Source organism: Pholcus phalangioides, unplaced genomic scaffold, assembly GCF_987345545.1.
Source record: "Pholcus phalangioides strain wild (caught in Gottingen) unplaced genomic scaffold, Ppha-v1.0 ptg000008l_1, whole genome shotgun sequence".
NCBI lineage: Eukaryota > Metazoa > Arthropoda > Arachnida > Araneae > Pholcidae > Pholcus > Pholcus phalangioides.
Window position 1 is genome coordinate 60,917,598 of NW_028301601.1, and position 20,245 is coordinate 60,937,842.

General features: G+C 39.6%; 1 protein-coding gene across 1 annotated transcript in view; it reads left to right on the top strand.

Annotated features, from left to right (window-relative positions):
- Nucleotides 1-20,245, top strand: part of LOC149084695 (uncharacterized) — a 113,771-nt gene that overhangs the window by 89,031 nt on the left and 4,495 nt on the right. Inside the window, exons 3-4 of the mRNA XM_089235520.1 lie at nt 17,233-17,525; nt 17,668-17,997. Of these exons, the coding sequence (XP_089091646.1) occupies nt 17,247-17,525; nt 17,668-17,958 (570 nt within the window). The 5' untranslated portion in view covers nt 17,233-17,246 and the 3' untranslated portion in view covers nt 17,959-17,997. The remainder of the gene's footprint in view (nt 1-17,232; nt 17,526-17,667; nt 17,998-20,245) is intronic.

A 20,245-nucleotide genomic window follows, 5' to 3' on the forward strand; every position in this document is an offset into this window, starting at 1 on the left:
ATATATTCATTCTTCAGAGATATCGCCAAATTTCGAAAACGGGATGAAAATTCATTCGGGTAATGATCTAATTTATCAATGATATGTCTTTGATAAATTAGATATTAGTCCGATATTTCGTATTTTTTGTCAATGAAATATGGTCACCAAAATCATGATGAACTTTCTTCCCCGTTAAATCATTTCAATATGGGGCCTCTGCCTTTTATATCTCTCTCTTCATACTTTCACATTTTTTAGAGATACCGTTAGCAAATGTGTCCAAAAGAATATTTTTTGACTACACTAAGCGATATCCTGTGTTTAAGAGATCGTATTTTCCCGTATTTTTGTCAAAAGATATCATTACCTCAAGTATGAAAGCCCAAATTTACATTTGGGACGGGGGGGGGGGCGTAAGGATATTACTATATTTAATAACAAGAATATATTGAATAATTTTTCATCCAAGTTATAATTAAAGTTACCAATTACGTCTGAGGACCACCTGTGCCGTCATGGAGCCAGAGCTGGGCCACTAGACGTAAGCTGTCAGCTGACGGTTCTGTTCGAGAATATAATAATCATTTGTTAGTCGAGAACGTTCCAAATTCACGCAGACTTGGATTCCAGTGTTCACAGAAGTCGCTAATAAAGTTATCAACCACATTTCTTGTCCTATCCGCTGTTTATTAGTAAGCGCTACATTCGGAGAGAAAAATAGAATCTACGCAAGAGAGCGCCGCATCCTTTCCATTATGAAATACAACGAGGGTTAGGCTGGTATTACACTATAAAACTTTGATAAAATTTCTTTTATAAAATTTTAAAAAATGCAACCAATAAGCGACTCAGTTACATTTGAGCAAACGTAACCGAGACGCTTATTGGTTGAATTTTTCAAGTTTTATCAAAGAGCTTTTGCAAAACTTCTATAGTGTAATGCCGGCCTTAGGGTACACAAACTTTTTTTCCACGGTATTTCAGCCGCATGCGGGCCAAAAACTTGTAATCGACCATACGACCCGTATTTCAGGAGATATTTCTGTAGTTTTAGCCGTCCCCCACTTTATTTTTTTCTTACAAAAATATCCCGTTTTTTCATTTCTTTTCAACAAGGCGTAGTTACATTTTTGAAATCCAGAGATATGATTATTTTCATGACTTTACCAATCATTATGATTAGAGTCATTATCACCATGATGTAATTTATTGGTCTTATAAATACATTCATCTCTCACGTATATGTGAGCAGTTTTAATTGCACTGCCCATCATTTGCAGCGGTGATTTTTCATCAAATTCAGCAATAATTGGCAATTTTGCTTGCCCTTTTCCGAAATCGTAGGATGTAATTGGCAACTTTACCTGACTTTTGTGACTAAATGACTATTTACTTGTCTTCGACAGTTTTTCGGCTGTGCATTGCAACTTTGCTTGCCTTTAAGCATTTTTTTGTGACTGCAACTGGCCTCTATTTCTTTCTTCTTTTTTTTTTTTTTTTTTTGGTGCAACTGACAACTTTACTCGCATTTGACAATTTTTTTGTCAGTATCCTGCATTTTTATGAAAGAAATATGGTCAGTCTAGGTATTTATCGTGTTGTGGGTATTGGTACTTTACTGAACAATTTTCGGTTCCTGGATGGAACGCCTTTGGTAGGGCAGAGGTTGGGCATCCCTGAAATAGAGCGTACTTTTAGTGTGGCATTTCACGGACCGCTATTTTCTCGTGTTCTACAAACAAAAGAACTTACACACTAATATGACGAACTAATTTTTAACAGTTGAAATTCTATTAAATTAATTTTAATCTCATTCTATAAATTACATACTCAATTTGCTTTATAGTGTAGATGGAAATAAATATAGGCGCTGCATCAGTGTAAGCGCAGCCAACCTCTGAAATGCTTCCAAAAGTAAGCGCCGTGACGAATATGACAGTAGATACGGAAATCAAAATAAACGGGCTACAATTGTGGCGATAAATGTGAAAAAATAAAGTCTCCTCCCTGCAAACGATATATTCAACCAATAACACCCAGAAAAAAAATCATGCGCAGGTACGCACGATATCCTCTAAGAGTATGAACATAGTGCACACTGGTTTCCGATTCTGCGAGTCAGCGCCGTTATGGGGTTTCATAAAAATCTGAATATAACCAATCAACAACACAACGTTGCCGACTTGCAGAATCGAAAGCCAGTGTGCACCATGTTCGTACCTTTAATCCGGATCCAAAAGCGCTGCGCAGCTTCAACGCACGTAAAAATCGGTTTCGAGGTCTGGCTACAATAAAACGGGCTAATTTAATGGTCAAGTTTGCGTAATAAACCCATAGAACCGGTTTTGCTCAGCTCGGAATCGCGTATCGCGGCGGGTTTGGACCCGGCTATGGAAGCGTAGAGGTATTTAAAATTAACAACGACCACCCATGACAATAACCAATCGTAATCTCTTGCTCTTACCATTACATGAATTAATTAAAAATACCAGATAATATTTTATTTTTCCTCGAGACATTCAGCGCCATGAAGAAAGTCATTATAAAAACAAAAATGTGGTTGGGACTCCTTTTAGTGAGATATGCCATCCATCTCAGTGAATGGATCGCGAAAGACCAGCAAAGTGCATAAATGAATAAATTTCACCACTGTGATAGCAAAAAAAAAACGAATATCCACACGATATTGTTTTTAACATTGAACAGAATACAGACTTTCTTCTTTCCAGGCTTACATATTTTTTTTTTTACACTGCTTTATAGAGAATTACATTAATGTATTCAAAGCGCAACTCTCTTCCGGTAATCTTTCCGCCATGATTATTAATCTTCATGATTGAACCCCAGATATTTCACTCCAGTACGTAAACAGTTTTATATTTTAGGGGAGAGTTAACATAAGCAGCACATTAACCCAATTTTTATTGCCCACGTTAATACCATTAGGATGTCGAGAATGTCCGGACACAATCTCCTCTCCATCATTAATTAATGCGCTCGTGACGCGTTGCTCCTAATCCGCTGACATCAATGAATCCCTGGTTTTCATTATAGAGTTAATGAGAGAAAAATCGAGAATATTTTTTTCTTGGTAACTGAAAAATAATACAAATGCGAACTCTGACGTCACAACAGCCGAATTACCCACCAAATTGGCTGAAATATTCCCTACTTAAAAAAGCAGAGAAAAAATAGAAAAAATGTAAAAAAATTAAGAAAATTACCATAATATAAATGGACGTTCTTGGGAAAAAGCCCATGAAAATATGGTTATCATTTCGTAAATACAACAACTGAAAAAATTAGATTGAAGAATATAATTATAAAGAAAAGAATAGATATATTCAGAAAAATGAACTAAAATAATTCCAACTGGTAAGATGAAAATTCTAGCAATAAACCAAAATGAGCACCCATGCACTTGTCAAAGCTGAAAGTTACAACCCATGCATTTTTCCCATACTACGAGCATATTCAAGTTCTTCTGGAGCAATTCCGAATCCCTTGTATCCGCGACTACACTCATTAATTTAACGCAGTCTGTGAAATTGCCAACATTCTCATCAATACCCTGATCGAGTTTATCGGTAAAAAGTGAAAACAAAAATATGAGACCAAGGACACTCCCTTGAGAAACCTCACTTTGCACGACTGTCCAATCAGAAAATTCTCCGTTCCCCATATTCGAAATTTCTCACGATTCAATCCAATTCAGCTTTACAACAAACCTAATCCGAATCAAATGTAAACGTACAAGAGTTTCCCTAAGTTATACCCAATCAAATGCTTTTCAGAAATCAAGATAGAAAACGTCGACGTTTTTGTCCTTTCCCAAACCCTTAGTCTCGTGATCATAGAAGCAGAACACGTTAGTTACGCATGACTTTTTCTCCCTGAAGCCATGCTGGTTTTCCTCCAATATATTATTATCCTCTGGATAATGATTTCTGGTATATTCGAGACGGAGCTAAGTCAAACTCATATTTCAATGAATTGGGACGGTTTTCGTACTACCCTTTTTTAAAGATACGGATTATGTTAGCGTGTTTCCAATCGCGTAGGACGATACGCTCAGCAACACTCTACTCTTGTAAATCTGTGCTACTGGCAAAAACAGTCCATTGCCTATGTGCCATGAGATAAATACTACTAAACCACAAATGCACCTCGAACACATTTCTCTGCTGAATTTCTAACGAATTATTATATGTTTAGGGTTACCAACAGTTCTCCTTTTTGATGCCATTTCAAGCGTCCTTCAGAAATTGCGTCCTTTTATCATCCTTTTCAGGTTCCAAAAATTTTTTTTTTTTTTTTTCTATACTTTGAAACATATTTTTCTTCATTGATGTGAGCGTTTTTGTGGTCCCCATGATTCACCAACAGCGTCGAAATTACCAGAATTTTTACGGTTTCTGCATTTTTTTCGCGGTTCTGTTTTTAGAGTTGGGAAAAATTATTGTTGTGGCCAGTTTTATTGGTCGGAATAGAGGCGCCATCTGTTGTGAAATTGTATGAGTGGCATTACTCGGGGTGAACACGCAGGTGTCCTTCTTTTTCAGTTTTCGAATCTAGTAATCCTATATACATTGGAATGCGCTTGTACGTGTTGTGAAACTAACGTGTAGTTTGTTAAATGCTTGTGTTAGTGTGTAATGCTTGTTATGTGCAGTGGTGCCATCTGCCATCAATTTTTCTAACCATGAGTGAAGTGCAATTGATGAATAATTGTACCGTTGTAGGACTGTTACTCTGTGTGTGGCGAGAATTTTTTAAAGGGGGAGATCAGCTCGCATTCGCCCCCCGAAGGTGGGATAAATACTGTCCGATCCTGATGCTTTGCTACCAGATAAGTTCCCAAGAAGCAGTAGGACTTTCCTTATCTTCAACTTGAACCCTAATTCTTTTTTCTTGGGAAATTTCCAGCAATAAAAAATTTAGATCTTCACGAAGTCCGAAGAACGACCATAAAATAATCAGTGAAAGCACTTCTCCGTTCGATAAAACTTATACGACCACGTATATTGCCTTTTGAAATTAGTTCTTGTAATTCCGATCTCATTCTCAGAAATTCGTGCCAATTTCTGTGAATTTTCTGGAATTCTCAAGCGTATAATAGGATATAACTGTTTAATGGCTTACGTTAAAACAGCTTTGAGAAGGAAGCAAATCTCAAATTCAATATCCAGGGTGATATCTGCCTGTCCTTGCACTGAGAATGTTTGAAGTGACTCACACGCAACCTTATTTACTCCAGCGCGACCTGATGACACTTGGAAACGACGGGGCATCGCAATATGATTATCGTGTTCGAAAACGGGAATGGTGGCCTTCCGTTGCGTATTTTGTGGCACATTGATGACACCAATAATTGTCAACTATAGGAATAACTGCTGTACTTCTTCCCATTCCGAAGCTCGTTATATCTCAAAATCTTCAACGATTTAGAAATTTAAGAATTTTCAGTAAGTTTTTAAATTGAAGAAATTTCAGTCAGTTTAGAAATTTTATAATTATTCAATTTAGAAATTTCGCAATCCTCAGTCTATTTAGACATTAAAGAGTCTTAATTATATTTAAAAAGTGTAAAATTTAATGCCAGTTTGAAAATTGTAAAATCTCCAGTCAATTTAGAAATTCTAGAACCTTTCGTCGATTTAGAATTTGAAGAATCTTCTGCAAATCAATAAAATTGAACATTCTTGAGTAAATTAATGAACTGAAAAATTTTCAGTAAATAAAGTAAAATTTAGGAACAAAACTTTTCTTTCGTGGGTTCAGAAAACATGAAATCTTAGCTAGAAGAATAAAATAATTTCAGTAAGTTTAGAATACGAATAATTTCAATAAATTAAGAGTTTGTAGAATTTCGGTATCTTGAGAATTTGTGAAATTTTGGTATCGGGAATTTGTAGAATTTCGGTGCCTTAAAAATTGTAGAACTTCGATAAACTAAGAATTTATAGAATTTCGATAAATTTGGAAATTGTAAACCTCCGGTAAATTAAGAATTTATAGAGCATCGGCAAATTTAGGGATCACACCTATCTTGAATTAGGAAATCACTAAATCTTACAAAATTATTGATGAATTAGAAGTCATAAACTATTCCGTGAAATTTAGTTAGTTTTCATTATCTTTGAAAAAATCATTGATACACACAACTCTACTTTTCAGTTATATTTGCTACTGCACTTTCTATTTTCCGTGTTGTAATTGCGTTCGAAAATTATCAATAAACATCTGTGGTGTTTGGTCAGAACATGATATCTCCAAAAAAAATTATAGCTATTATATAATAGCTAATTATAGCTATTATTATAATTATTAAGTGAGGATAAATGCACAAATACGTGCGTACGGCTAAACAACATGCCGATGTATGATATTATCATTTATATTTGTGTGTACGCTTTCTTTTCGATTTTTAAGTGAAGATGAAAAGACTTATACCTCAAAACTGTGATTTTGGAGTTATTTTCTAGACAAACACTGCAGATATCAGAACAAAACGTATCTTTCTTTGGATGAGTTTAAATTTCCAAATTTAAAATCCACTACACTTAGTGGAGTTTAAAATGGGGACAAAATTATACTCATGTAACAAGTGAGATAGACTGCGTCCGTCTTGAAATCTCTTCTGTGTTTCTAACATAGTGCTATACTTTTCAGGAACACCCAGTGTGTAAACTGGTGATACGCTAGTTTCTACTTTTGAGCAGTAAGAGACGTTGTCTTGCAACGTTCCACGCATCACTTCCCAGTGACACCCTGTTCGCGTCGCGAGGATCCGGGTTCGAACCCCACCGTCACCGCAGTGGTGGTCGGCTGAAGTTGGTTTCCTGTGGTTCCCAACTTCGAGTCGCAAATGCGAGCTGATCTCCCCATTAAAAAGTCTCGCCACAGAGAGCAACAGGCCTACAACGATTAATTATTCAATCATTACACTTCACTCATAGTTAGAAAAAACTGGTGGAAGATGGCAGCACTGCACATAGCAAGCATTACACAGAAACAAACTTAACATCAGGTTTCACTACACGTACACGCACATTCCCGCATGTACCAATTCGCTAGAGGTTCCGCAAAGGAATATGGACGAGGTGCATGTCTGGGTTTAGTAGTAGTAGTAGTGACACCCTGTATGCATATTCTTATATATGCTGGGTTAGTCTTTCTTTTCCTATTGAAGATAGGATATCCTTGATAGTGGAAGGTTTCAGACTCGCCTTGCTCTACCTACTTCACCAAACACCAACTCCGGCCATATCGCAATTTAAGTGGCGTTAGTGAGATGGGTTGGAAGTGAAGGCGCTGTCTATCGGTGGTCGCCTCGAGTTCATTAGGGAAAATATCTTATCTATATCCACCCTTGGGTTCGAACCCGGGACCCTGACAGTAACCTTCACGATGGTAGACGAGCATCTTACCACCATGCCACTCGGGCAATCACCTCGCTCTACCTGGCATAAGAAACTCTCGCAATCGTCAAGCCAGACCCCTCCCCCCGGTTGATCTTGGGCGTAGGGGTTATTCAAAGTGAAGCAACAACGCTTTGCTTGTGTGCCCATTTCCAAGCGAAGTCGAATTGTGAGGTGTAGTATTACCCAAGCAATGTTCCTGTAGGTGCCATAGGTCCCCGGGTGGTCCTAGAATTTAGTTGGTGGGTTGGTTGGACCCCTTGGATGTATTGCCCGAAAGCCAACTTTCGGGGCAAAGCTTTACACTTAAGCCAACTTTCAGAGGCAAAAGCAAGAAATTTCACCTACACTTTTATTCTAGAGATTTTAAATGAAATTATTCAATTCAATTTTCATATTCACAAGATTGTGATCAAGATTGTTTTTTTTACAGATAAAAACCAATTTTTTCATGCCCTCTATCTGTAGAGGCTTCCTACCCATCATTAAAAGTTTATTACACTTCCTTGATTCTTTTGTTAGCCATTGTCATAACCATTTTTACGCTTCTTGGCGTTAGTACAAAAGCTTTTCTCTCTTTTTTTCGTAGCCATTTCCTTTTGTTTTTTTCTACTGCATATTATACTGTATATCTTCCCTTCCCTATACAAACTGCTGGACTTTATCCTTACATCAAACACAAACGAGGTTTTTTTATTTCTATTATTATTGATGACGTGAGGAGCATAATTGCATTAAGTATCCCTTCGAGTGAAAATAAACCTCTGTCTCTGGAAGTGAAATTAAGAAAATATAACGCAGAAAATATAGTCGTAATTGTTTTCGTTTTTTTTTCGGACGGAAAAAATGATGGTTTGTCGTGTAAATACCCATTTTATTGCCTTTTTTCTGTCCTATATATACATTTTTTTTTTTTTTCATGTATGGAACACATCCTCGGTTTCTTTTCTTGTCTGTTGGTTAGTTTCTTTCCAGAGTAGACAGCTCTTAAACCTGATCTGTCGGCGTCACAGGTGCATAGCTGCCAACTTACGGAGGGGTTTTACCGCAGATCTCCAAATTCTGTATAAAAATCAATATAAAAGGGATTTGTTTAACAATGTAGGGATTTTTCATTAATGAAAGTAAAATTGTAGGGATTTTCCTCTTTTGCAGAAACGTGACATAGTGCAGAGGCAACGCTCCAAGTCATTTAACCAGTTGGGTTAAATTACCTGTCATTACTACTTACCAATCAAATCACGCAAACAAAAAAATTGCCACCGTCTCCAAACGGGACATATGGTCAAAGCAAATACAGGTCATCTCGCGAATTTTGTCGTTTCCCCGAAAATGAAATACTTTTTCTGTTATTTGACGCAATGGTGACAATTTAAAGATTAAAACCGGAGGATTGAAATCGAAAAAGCATGTCTTTCTCCCAAGTAAATTCTTAGAATAACTTTCTCCCTAAAAGTAGGGATTTTTTTTTAGAATCACGGTCGCAAAATTCGTGAGATAAAAGGGTTTTTCTGAAGCAGTAGAAATTCGGGAGACTATTGGCAGCTATGCAAGTGCGTTCAATTTTAAGAGAGAATAATATTTAGGATGAGAAAGCAGGTACGACTAACAACTGTCTGAAAATTTTGACTCGTGCTGATTTGGATTAGTTTCTTTATAGGAAGAGTTATTTACTTAGATAAATGTTGTCCTACTGTAATTAAACACTTTACGATCAAGGACGTAATATTGCATCTTAACGCCAGTGGAATAAATTCAAACGAGTTCTCTGTGTTTTCTTTCTTCTCTCCAGTTCATCATCGCGAAGATTTGCTGTGACCTTATGAAAAAAGTTGTTCTTTTTGGTTTGTAGTGATGAGTAGCGGCTGTGGTGACCACCATTTGGGTAATACATTCAGTCGTTCCCTGCTGTACAGTCGAATATCGTTTAAATGAAAGCCGTTAAAGTCAAAATCTCGTTTTAACGAACACTTTTTCTTATCCCCCCCCCAGGTATATTTACATAGGAACAATGCAAAAACCTATAATTCCTTTATAACGAAATTTCTTTATAACGAAGTGATTGCTCCGGTCTTTTGGAGTTCGTTATAACGGTATTCGTCTGCATTTTATGAACTAAGCACCTTCTTCCCGTTTGTGAATCCGAATTTAAAAAAAGAAACGCATTTCAAGTGATATTTATTTCACTGTATGCAATTATTTTCTTCCCGAGAGAGGCTCTAGAAGAACAACGGAGAAAACAAATTTTGCTATACATGGTGAATCGAGCTCTGGGGTCATTCAAGTATTACGTCAGTATCGAGGGGGGTGGGTTTGGATTTGCTGACTTTTGATGAAAAAAGGGGGGGAGGGGGTTTGAAGTTTGTTAACGTCATCAACCACCCCTTTTTGAAGATATGAAATATTCTAAGCTGCTGACGAAATTTTCCTGACAAGGGGGAGGGGGGTCAGTGTTTTGCTGACAAGGGGAGAGGGGGGGTGAAAAATGGATGAAAATCTGCTTACGTAATACTTGAGTGGCCCCTCTCTAATACGGTAAATTTTACGAACTGTAATTGCAGATTTTCTCAAGCAAACGTAAACGAAGCCCGAGCAACAAGGAAGAATAAGAGACATCAAAAATACAGATACGTATCAATAATGAATTTGCCGCAGTTTTTTACATTATTTGCAGGAACACTACCGCCCTATACAGACGGGACGAGTAAATGTATTTGTATAGGCATTAGACGTAATCGTTTCTATTACCACTAGAAGTAGACGGAGATGATCCGATGGTATCGGTGACAGGAACACTTCCAGGATTTCGTGCACGGTGCTCCTTCAGAGAGGGACGCAACAAGTGCGTTGAAGAAGACGTCCATTTTCTCTCGGGACGCGAACGTAAAAGTTTGCTCTTGGAAGTGTGTATGTGTCAGTTTGATTAATGGATGCGAAGTGGCGAATCTAGTTCACTAGGCACATCTTCCGATGGGTGATAGTACCGGAAACGGCTATCAACCCCATTTTATCCCTAGGAAGCATTGGTTTTGCTAAGACTTATGTAATAAGTCCGTAATTTCTAGAATCTTTTTGATAGGTTTCAACTGAAAATAATTGTTTAAGGCAATATATTTCAAGTAATATATATGTCACGGTAAATGTGATAAATTGGTTATTATAGATATTAACCTGTTGTTATGCAACCGCCTTGGTGAATTTGATAAATTTATCACTTTTACAGAAACGTACAATCAAAATATGACTAGAAATACGTAAGATGTCTCTGAGCATTACAGCTAAAACGAGAGAGATTTTTCGATAGAACCTAGGATCGTAATCAGGGGCGGATCTAGCGATCGCTGTTTTAGGAGGGGTGAATTTTATTTTTACACATCAAGGATGGGTTGACCATTCGTTCCGCACTGGACAATCACGGTGAAAGAAAAAATCTCCGTTTTATAGTCGAAGTTTTCTTCAATTTGTTATTTAATCAAAAACATCGACGCAAGTAATTTTCAACGGATTTATTGAATGAAATATTATCATATTCGAAATTCGAATTTTGCTTGGGGGGGGGGGGTGATCAGCCCTCATAGATTTTCGCCTGGTTGCAATGCACTTATTCGACAGATACGTGCTTTGGCGCAATCCGGAAAAGTTGCCGAAACTTGGAAAATCTTGCTTTTATTGCGCCTGGTTGCAATGCACTTATTCGACAGATACGTGCTTTGGCGCAATCCGGAAAAGTTGACGAAATTTGGAAAATCTTGCTTTTATTGCGCCTGGTTGCAATGCACTTATTCGACAGATACGTGCTTTGGCGCAATCCGGAAAAGTTGACGAAATTTGGAAAATCTTGCTTTTATTGCGCCTGGTTGCAATGCACTTATTCGACAGATACGTGCTTTGGCGCAATCCGGAAAAGTTGCCGAAACTTGGAAAATCTTGCTTTTATTGCGCCTGGTTGCAATGCACTTATTCGACAGATACGTGCTTTGGCGCAATCCGGAAAAGTTGACGAAATTTGGAAAATCTTGCTTTTATTGCGAGGATCAACAGACAAACTTCTTCTTTCCAGGCACACGCTATAAAGGAGGGTAAAATATATTTCCTTTTCACCTCCAAAAATATGTGTGTGTATGTGTCGGCGGGGGAAATTATTATTTTCCCCTTTGATTCCTTGGGTAACATAAGAGGACCCTTTTTTCTCTCCTTGAAGGAGCCAGTGGCTAAAAAATTTCATTTTAACATGCGCTGAAGTAAAAAGTCATTCGTGACCCAACATCAAGTAGTTTCTCTTTTCCAGTTATTCTAAACCTAGTCTCTTTAAGTACCCGCCACGGTTCTCCCCCACTGGATTTTCAGCCGTACTCCCCTTAGAATATCCTAGGAACAAAAGTGGGGAGGGGCCATGAGAGTTTTGAAGAAAAAAAACATCAGGTACAAAGAAGAAAGCTTTTAAGTGTGATGTGGTCGGAAAAAACGTGACTAATTTCAGAATACGGCAGAACAGCTCATAGAACCACAGTCATATTAACGCATGAGCCCATCCAGGGATGGTACGGAAGCTATGACATATCCCAAAAAGAGAATAGTAGTCCTTTCATCTGTTCTAAGGATGAGATCTTGTTGTATGACTTTTAAGAGTAAGTAGGCCTGTGTAAATATGTGTATGTACTTCCAAAACTAAGAACGGACTTCAGAGCACCACTTTGTCGCGGGAGGGATCCTTATGATTTTTATGCATCCCTGAATAGAACTCTCACAATTGAGAAGCTCACATGTTCCTCCTAACGAGAGCACAGTCCGCCGCTCTGTCTCAATGAAGAGATTTCAGCAGGTGGTCGAAGAAGACCTGGGCCATGTTGGAAGATATGTATGCATGTATGTGTTGGGAACATAGGCGGAGATAGACTTGAAAGTCTGGGGAGCATGATGATGATGTCAATATATACGCAAATACATTAGATCAGACGGCTTTACCTTTGACGCTGGGGGGAGGGGGGGGGCGAGCAATGCCAACCCATGCCCCTCCCCATATCTCCGCTCATGGTTGTGAACCTAACGTTAAGTCAACCATAAATACATTTTATGGGCATTGTATAATATTTTATCATGTATGTACAGGGTGGACAAAAAAGTCCGTAGAAACTTTAAAAATGAATAAAAACCGGAAAAGTAACCGAAATAAGAAACAGTTTACAGGGTTAACGTGGCGGAAATTTTTTTAAGACAGGAAAAAAACAGCCGATAGGTGGCGCTGGTGCGAGCGACTTCGGTGGAAATATGCAAATGAGACGATTATAAGAACTTGCGCGGGCTCCTAATCTACAGCCAGTTCACTGTTGTAAACCTTGCATGCGGATCTGCTGCACTTTGCCGTTGCTGGATTTGTGACTCGCCTGAAATGTGTTATCCACTGTGGTGGCGGTCATGTGGATCACATACTGCTGTAATTAACGATTTGGATGCATTCTTTTCGTTATTCGCGTATCTTTTCTTTTACTTGCGTACGTCAGTGCCACGTATCGGCTGTTTTTGAAGATTTTCCCGTGACGTAGCGATGCGAACCCTGCAAACCGTTTTTTATTTCGGTTATTTTTCTAGTTTTTATGAATTTTTAAAGTTTCTACGGACTTTTCGCCCACCCTGTATATGTTGTTTATAATTTTTGTGATTGCATTTTTGATTGGGTTGCTGTATTTTAGAAATATATGACATCCATATTTGTCATGGGAGCTTTTTCTCAGTCACCTCGTTGGGCATTTTGCCTGTTCTGACCTTGTATTTATATTTGTATAAGTAAATGTCTATGTCTAGTGCTGCCACCTGCCGTCAATTTTTCTAACTATGAGTGAAGTGCAATGATGGAATAATTGTATCGTTGTAAAAACCTGTTGGAGAAGCTCACCGAATTATCGACCAGAGGTCCATGGATCATCAACCTTATCTATGAAATTTCTTTTTCTACTATAAATTTTCTCGAAAAATCTACTGAATAAGTAGAAAGGATTTCGAACCTGGATGATGGGAGATGAGAAGGAGGGAGAGGGGGTGCGAGTGAAGCAGGGGAGGGTCGGATTGAAGAGAAGAAATTATGGTTTAAAGGGGAGCCTTTGGCAAAAACCACTGGACTTGTGCGCTCTCGTGTCGGCAATAAAGTTGTGAACCACCTTATTGTGAACTAACTCTTATGTATCTATCCGCATCCAGTCCTCCCATATACGTAAGCATAGGGTAGACATTTATCGAACGGCAAAAATTCAAATAGCACCAGACTCCGTGAGATTGTGGGAAATATACCCACAACTTTCCAATTATGATAAGAAGTGGAGTTCGCGGAAACTCTCCCACCTTCTTCGTACGAGTGGCGATTCCTCGCTCAAATGCGGGAAACAATTTCCGGCCCCGTTGCAACGATAGCAAGCAGTTCGCTCTCAAAAGAGAAAGTTATGTCACTGTAATCGCTTATTGCGAACCGTCCAAACATCCGAACGCGGTGTTTACGCGTGAGAGAGAGAGAGAGAGAGAGAGAATATATATTACGAGCTCAGTTACGTAACGTGACTTGTGTGCTCATAGATAGTCCAATACCTCGTATACGAGTAATATTCGAAATCCAGATCGAATTGAATCCAATAACTTCGATATATCGGGGAGTATTAAAATTATTAATGTTCTCAGAAATATTCTGCTTCCTGGAGATTAACTACAAATAGGAGGATGCATTATTAATGTATTTGATGGGATACATTACATGCTTTATAACGAAGTGGACATAACGGCTACGTGTAAATCGCCACATTGTGTGGTCAGGTGGGCATCGTGCATGGTGCTGGACCCCTAATCGTGAGGATCCAAGTTCCGGATCCCCGTTGACGCACAGTTTTGGTCGGGTAGATTTGATTTTCTGCGATTTGAAAACTTCGATGCGTGAATTCGAGCAGGTCTCACATTCAAAAACGTCTCTCCGCAGAGAGCAGGCAGACCTAAAACACGATACTGACATATCATGAAACTTCAGGCATTTCCATCTTTACTTCAAAATATGGAAGACAGCACCAGCATTAAAGCGAAACAAGCACAATTCTCAAAACATGAATACGTTAGGGCTACACATGCACTCAGAACACATATTTCGGCATCTGTCGATTAGTAATTCCAAAGAGGGATGTGTATACGAGATGCATGTAGGGCTACGTAGTAGTAGTAGTAGTAGTAGGCAGATCCTCAGCACATTATACCTGCATGTCACGAATACCGAATAATCCACAATTTTCAATTCAAAAATGGAAGACAGGTGACATGAAAGACAGATGCCAGCACCAACAGAACAGGAAACACGCATAACTCTGTCAACACAAATAAATTAGGGCCTCACAAACTCTCAGAGTACACGTTCCGGCTTGTGCCAATGCATCAGAAGTGCCCCAGAGGGAATTTAATGGGGGGGGGGGTGCAAGTACAGCTATGTGGTGGTAATATTAGTAGTAGCGGTATCAGCTCGGCTTCGTGGTAGAGTCTGGAACATTGCTCTGACTCGGACGTCATACGAACAAGGCTTCCGAAACCAAGAACTACTCGAAGATCATATACTACCACTACTAAACCGAGCACAACTCCGGACTACCTCAGAACCTACCTAATCGTGCTCAATTTTAAGATGGGAAAAGAAACTGAGTAGGGAACAGCTATTGGCTGTAGCGATATTATTGTAGCGTTACATTTTGCACACAAATGGCGGAAAAGTCAGCCGGGGGGATGGGTGTCAATAGCTATAACGCATACAAGCACAAGTGTTGCCAACTTAGTTATTTTCCACCTAGATCTGGTCTTTTTCGGTCATTTAGTTGGAAAAATACCCACCTTGTCACTGGTTGTTTTTCTGGTCTTTTTTAAAGAATTTTCTGTGTCAGTGTTTTTCAGTAGTTTTTCCCGGAAAATGCAGGGCGTATGGCCATCTAAATAATAGCTAAAATTAATTCTGTTGGACCCGGTTTCTAGTTATTTTTGAAGAAGAATCTAGAAAAATTTGTGGCTGTTGGCAACACGGAATGCATTCCTGCACGTATCAATTTGTTAGAAATTCCCCAGAGGAATGTTACGAGGTGCATTTGCGATAAAATAGCAGTATCTTCATATTGTTTTCTGGAGGTTTGTCATCTTCAAGGAGCGAATACGAACCGATCTTCTATTTAGAGAAAAGTCTCTCCGCAGAGTGCGTACACACACAATCAGGCCCACAACTTTTACAAATCCACGCATGACAGTTCAAACAGAACTTAACCAGCCAAGTTTCCTGCTTCTTAATTCGAACGGCAGATGGCAACGCATAACACTTACTCCAAAAAAAACACTTCACGTTATGTTCGCAACGCATATTCCACCATGTACGCATTCGTAAGAAATTCCGTAGAGGATTATTTACGAGGTGCGTGTGTGTGGTTTAGTGTAGTATCTTCAAATCTGAACGTATTCACGCAGCGCGATAAAAAATCGAGTCTTTTCCTGTTCAGTTTTACAGTCGAGGTCCGAATAGCAAAAGGTTTAGTTTCCGAGTTCTAAAAGATCATAGACAATATCTCTCGGCATGTAGAATACGAGTTATTTTTCCACCGAATGCCCTGTGGTTCGTTGTAGCGTTTCCTTGGACATGCATTTAGTTGAAAATAAACGGAGATAGAATAGTAACCGAGATAAATCGCGATATAAAGCGAATTTTACTCTCAGGCGAGCACTCAGAAATACTTTTTCCTCCCTGAAATTCCTTCGGCCACTGAGTCTACACTATAGCCCCAGTGATAAAACGCAAATGGTCAGAGGCTGAAAAATAGAATAGCATTTTCTTTACTATTACATGAACGTTTCTCTTCCCATAAGATATTTCATATATGAAATTCAGTTTTTGAACTAAAGAAAAAAATTGCTTGGATTCACTTCTTCTCTGTGTGTGTGTGAAGTTCTTTAAGAAGAAATTTTTGCGCTTGAATTTCGATTTTTAGAATAGATTCTCTTCGAGTGAGATAAACATCCGGGCACATCCTAAATAAGATATAGGGAAGAAAGAAATAAAATAGCATATCAATGGAAGTAAACAACCCCGGAATATGAAAGTTATTTCAATTTTGTAAGGAGAAGATAGAGCTTCAAAAACATTTCCTATTCAAAGAGAGATATCTGTACAATCTTCAACAGATTGAATGGTGTGTAAAAATATCCGTGATGATTCCTTTTGCTGCAACACTCACCACCGTGGTCTATAACCACGGCTTTTCTTATAGTTATTTAACAGTCATTTCACAATTGTACCCTCGAAAGGATAGATTGTGCCAGAACTAGAATTATTCTTTCTTAGTTTCTGAGTTCTGATGTGTAAGTAAGATGGCGGCACTTGCCGGACAGGTAAAATGCATCACTGTGCCACCAGTGGGGATCGTGTTTAGGTGCCTGAAGTCTACCATCCACATTAGAGGGGTTTTAAGTACGTTTTGTTTTGCGAATTTTTACCATTAAATTCAGGCCTCATTTTCTCCACACACATATAATACCATAGTGTGGAAAACGGCCCATATTTTTTTCTTCCATAAGTTCTGTGACTGGAAGGTATTTTTCTCCCATCACACCGTGTATGAAATCTATCTCCGTGTTGCTCCTCATGATGAGAGCAAAGTTGCCATATTTTGGCTACTTCTGAGGTAGGAGAACGCTCGTATACCCTGAATAAGTTAGTTATGATCGTGGATTCCATTGGACAAAATGTTCGCCGTGACGCGGGTTCGTTACCATGACCCCTCTCATTTTGGCAGCAGAGTTCAGGGCGTCTCAGTCTATTTTTTTTCTTTTGCAGCTCAATCAGTATCCATGATTCGAAGAGCCTTGCTGTTTAGCCTGTGGACTTTGATCGCGTTTCCGGAGGACTGCTTGGCTTCGTTCACCCACAAAACGTCGTCGGCGAACGTCCTCGCTAAAAGCACCGACCAACAGGATCGTAGATTCCAGGTCCCAGGAAGGTTATTCCTCAACGACGAGGATGACGTCGACGAAGAGGATGACTTGAAGCGTCTAGGAAAGAATCTCAATCTAGACAGTCTTGAAAAAGCCGTCGATTCCAAGGATGCATCAGACTTCTTTCGTTCTGAGGTTAGTTCACCAATTTAACGTGTGTACTAGATTTATTCGTGGCACAAGTCATATGTTTAGTACTATACGTAATCGCCACCACAGTGGCTATTACGTGCATTGGATTTGATATCCATAAATACAAGAAATCATTTCTCTCCAGGGCGATGATAAGGAGGGTCGGCACCTCTTCCGAGGCGAGAGCCCAACCCACCTGAATCAGAAGAGAGTCCTTAGGAGAAGGAAAGGTCCGACGCTATCCGTCGTCAACCCACTGGAGATACTCCGACAGAGACTGATGCTCGAGATGGCCAGGAGACGCATCCAAGAGAACCAACAGCAGATCGTCGCGAACGCGGATTTCCTGGAGAACCTTGGCAAGAGAAGCGCGCCGGACGAGTGGCAGAAGGACGAGCGTAAAGCGGACGGCAAGGTGGACGAATATGCCCGATAAGCATAGGATTTTATTGGGAGTACACATCCTGGTAAAATCGTGAGTATTTCCATCACCCTTTTTTTTTCTTCGATTCCTAAAACTTACCCACCGATGTAAAGAGCACTGGCGTGACTGCAACTCTAAGGAGCCGTATATTAGAACTATCTCATAATGATTACAGCCCATGAGCAAGTTGATTGCTTGGGTGCCAAAATCAATAAAAAGTAAGTTTCGTTAAATGTGAGGAATTATTACTTTCCGACATAGCCAGAATGTTATGCGGTATATTTTTACAGAAGGATAGATGCCGTACCTGAATTGTGCTCAGTTTGAAGAAAAGAAGAAGAAGGATAGATGCCGTACAGTACAGATCTCTGGCGAAACATACAAGGCCCCAGAATTGTTAGTCAGCCGAGAACCATTGTCCCATCTCCCCTTCTTCCGAAATATTTTTCTCCCAGCGCCCCCCCCCAACGCAATCTAACCCATAGAATCCTATGCTATACCCGTCGCTTCTACCGCCCCCTGGAATATGCCATCGCCTCCCAGGGGACGTTAAAGCCCACGTTGGGAATCACTGTTCTAGATCTTCGAGCAGACCTATTAAAAGCCTACGAGCAGCCCCAGTTCTAAAGTCTTGGGTGCCGGCGTCCAAGTACAGAACCTTCACATTCCACAGTTTGAATTCCCCGGCTTAAGTGTACCAGGGGCCATCGTTTGCAGGTATCCTGATTGATTTTTTAGGATCGTGTGACTCCCTTTAAACTATCCGGCTGTACAAGCTGTTGGAGATAAATTTGAATGGTCTGTATTATACGTATAGGCGATAAATATGGTAGCCTTGTTCGCACGTTGAAAAAAAGGAAGAAAGGAAAAAACACAATAAGGGCAAGAAGGGTAGGGAGAAACATTACAGTCAGTAGATAATTAGACAACAGAGATAACAGAGAGATAAGACATGCACCCTCACCTACGTGTTCTCTTTCCTCACTTCCATGTGCAGTATATAATAAAAGGATTAGTTCTGATAAAGAAACATTATACGTGGGGCGGGGTAGCCGTCGAGAACGGGGAGGGGGAACCACAGACACAACTTTATTTAATAGGGTTACAGTAAAGCATAGGGATGAGGGGGAAAGAGTTTGAAGAAGCAGTCAGCTGAATTTAACTTATTACACTGGCATTTGGACGCTATATTACGTCCCTGATTGTAAGGGGTTAAAAGAAGGTAAACGATAACATTGAGGAGAGAAAACACAAACATGAGCAACTCATTTGGCCTGGCATTTATGAATAACACCGCGGTTAAATCGGTCCACCATTTTAATCGTAAGAGTAGGGTAATTACTAGGGTCACCCCCAAAATTAGCCTTGACAGGCTATTCGGAGCATAGACGGGAAAAGATCCAGATCAAAGCAATACAGCTCTTATTCGGACAATAGAGGGTGGTGCAGTTACTTTTCCTCCGCTCACAGACTTTTTACTTTTCTCACAGACGTCATGGGCGCGGTAGCCCAGGTCGATAAGATACTCGCCTAAAGTACCAAAGAATGTTTAGAGGTGTCGCGAGTTCGATACCCGGTTCGTCCTTGTCAAAAAAACTTTTTTGACGCAGGGGTACAACAGAAACGGCGACGTGACCGCAGAAAAAAATTGCTACCGCAGAGAGTCACTCATCGAGGGGTACCAACCTCTCGATGAGTATATAATTGTAGGTTCCAGACTAATTATCCCTCGTGTGCAGAAAATGACTGTGGTGCGACAAAAATGATCAGAAGTTATTTGGTCCTATTAGCAGCCGAGGATTCCCGAGCTTAAGATAAAAACCTGAAGATTAGAGTCCTCAAGTAGTGGTGTGTGAAAAGCTCAGGATTATGAGCTGAATGACTGAAGAAATGCTGATAACATATAAGGATGTTTTTTTTTAATCATTTTCACCGGCCATGTGGATGCTGTTGATGAAAATTGAGTGGTTGAAAATTAGCAAATTTCAATTTATCACTATAGGGATGACGCTTATATTAGCTTCGGACCCACGGAACTGTTTGTTTTTCGGAAACAGTGAAGCCAGTACCGTGCCGCAATAAGTCCGTCTATAACAAGACTGTAAAGCCCCGTTCACATGTACAATAAAACATCCCGGGAAGTTCCCGGTAACGGGGATTTTCACTACAAACCGTTCATATGACGTTAAGTTTATGCCGGTAATCCCCCCTCTTCTTTACGGAAGTCGTCACTGGTTACGTAGATTGAACGGAAGTGATTGATTCAAGATGGTTGACGAAGGAGCTTATAGCAGTTTTC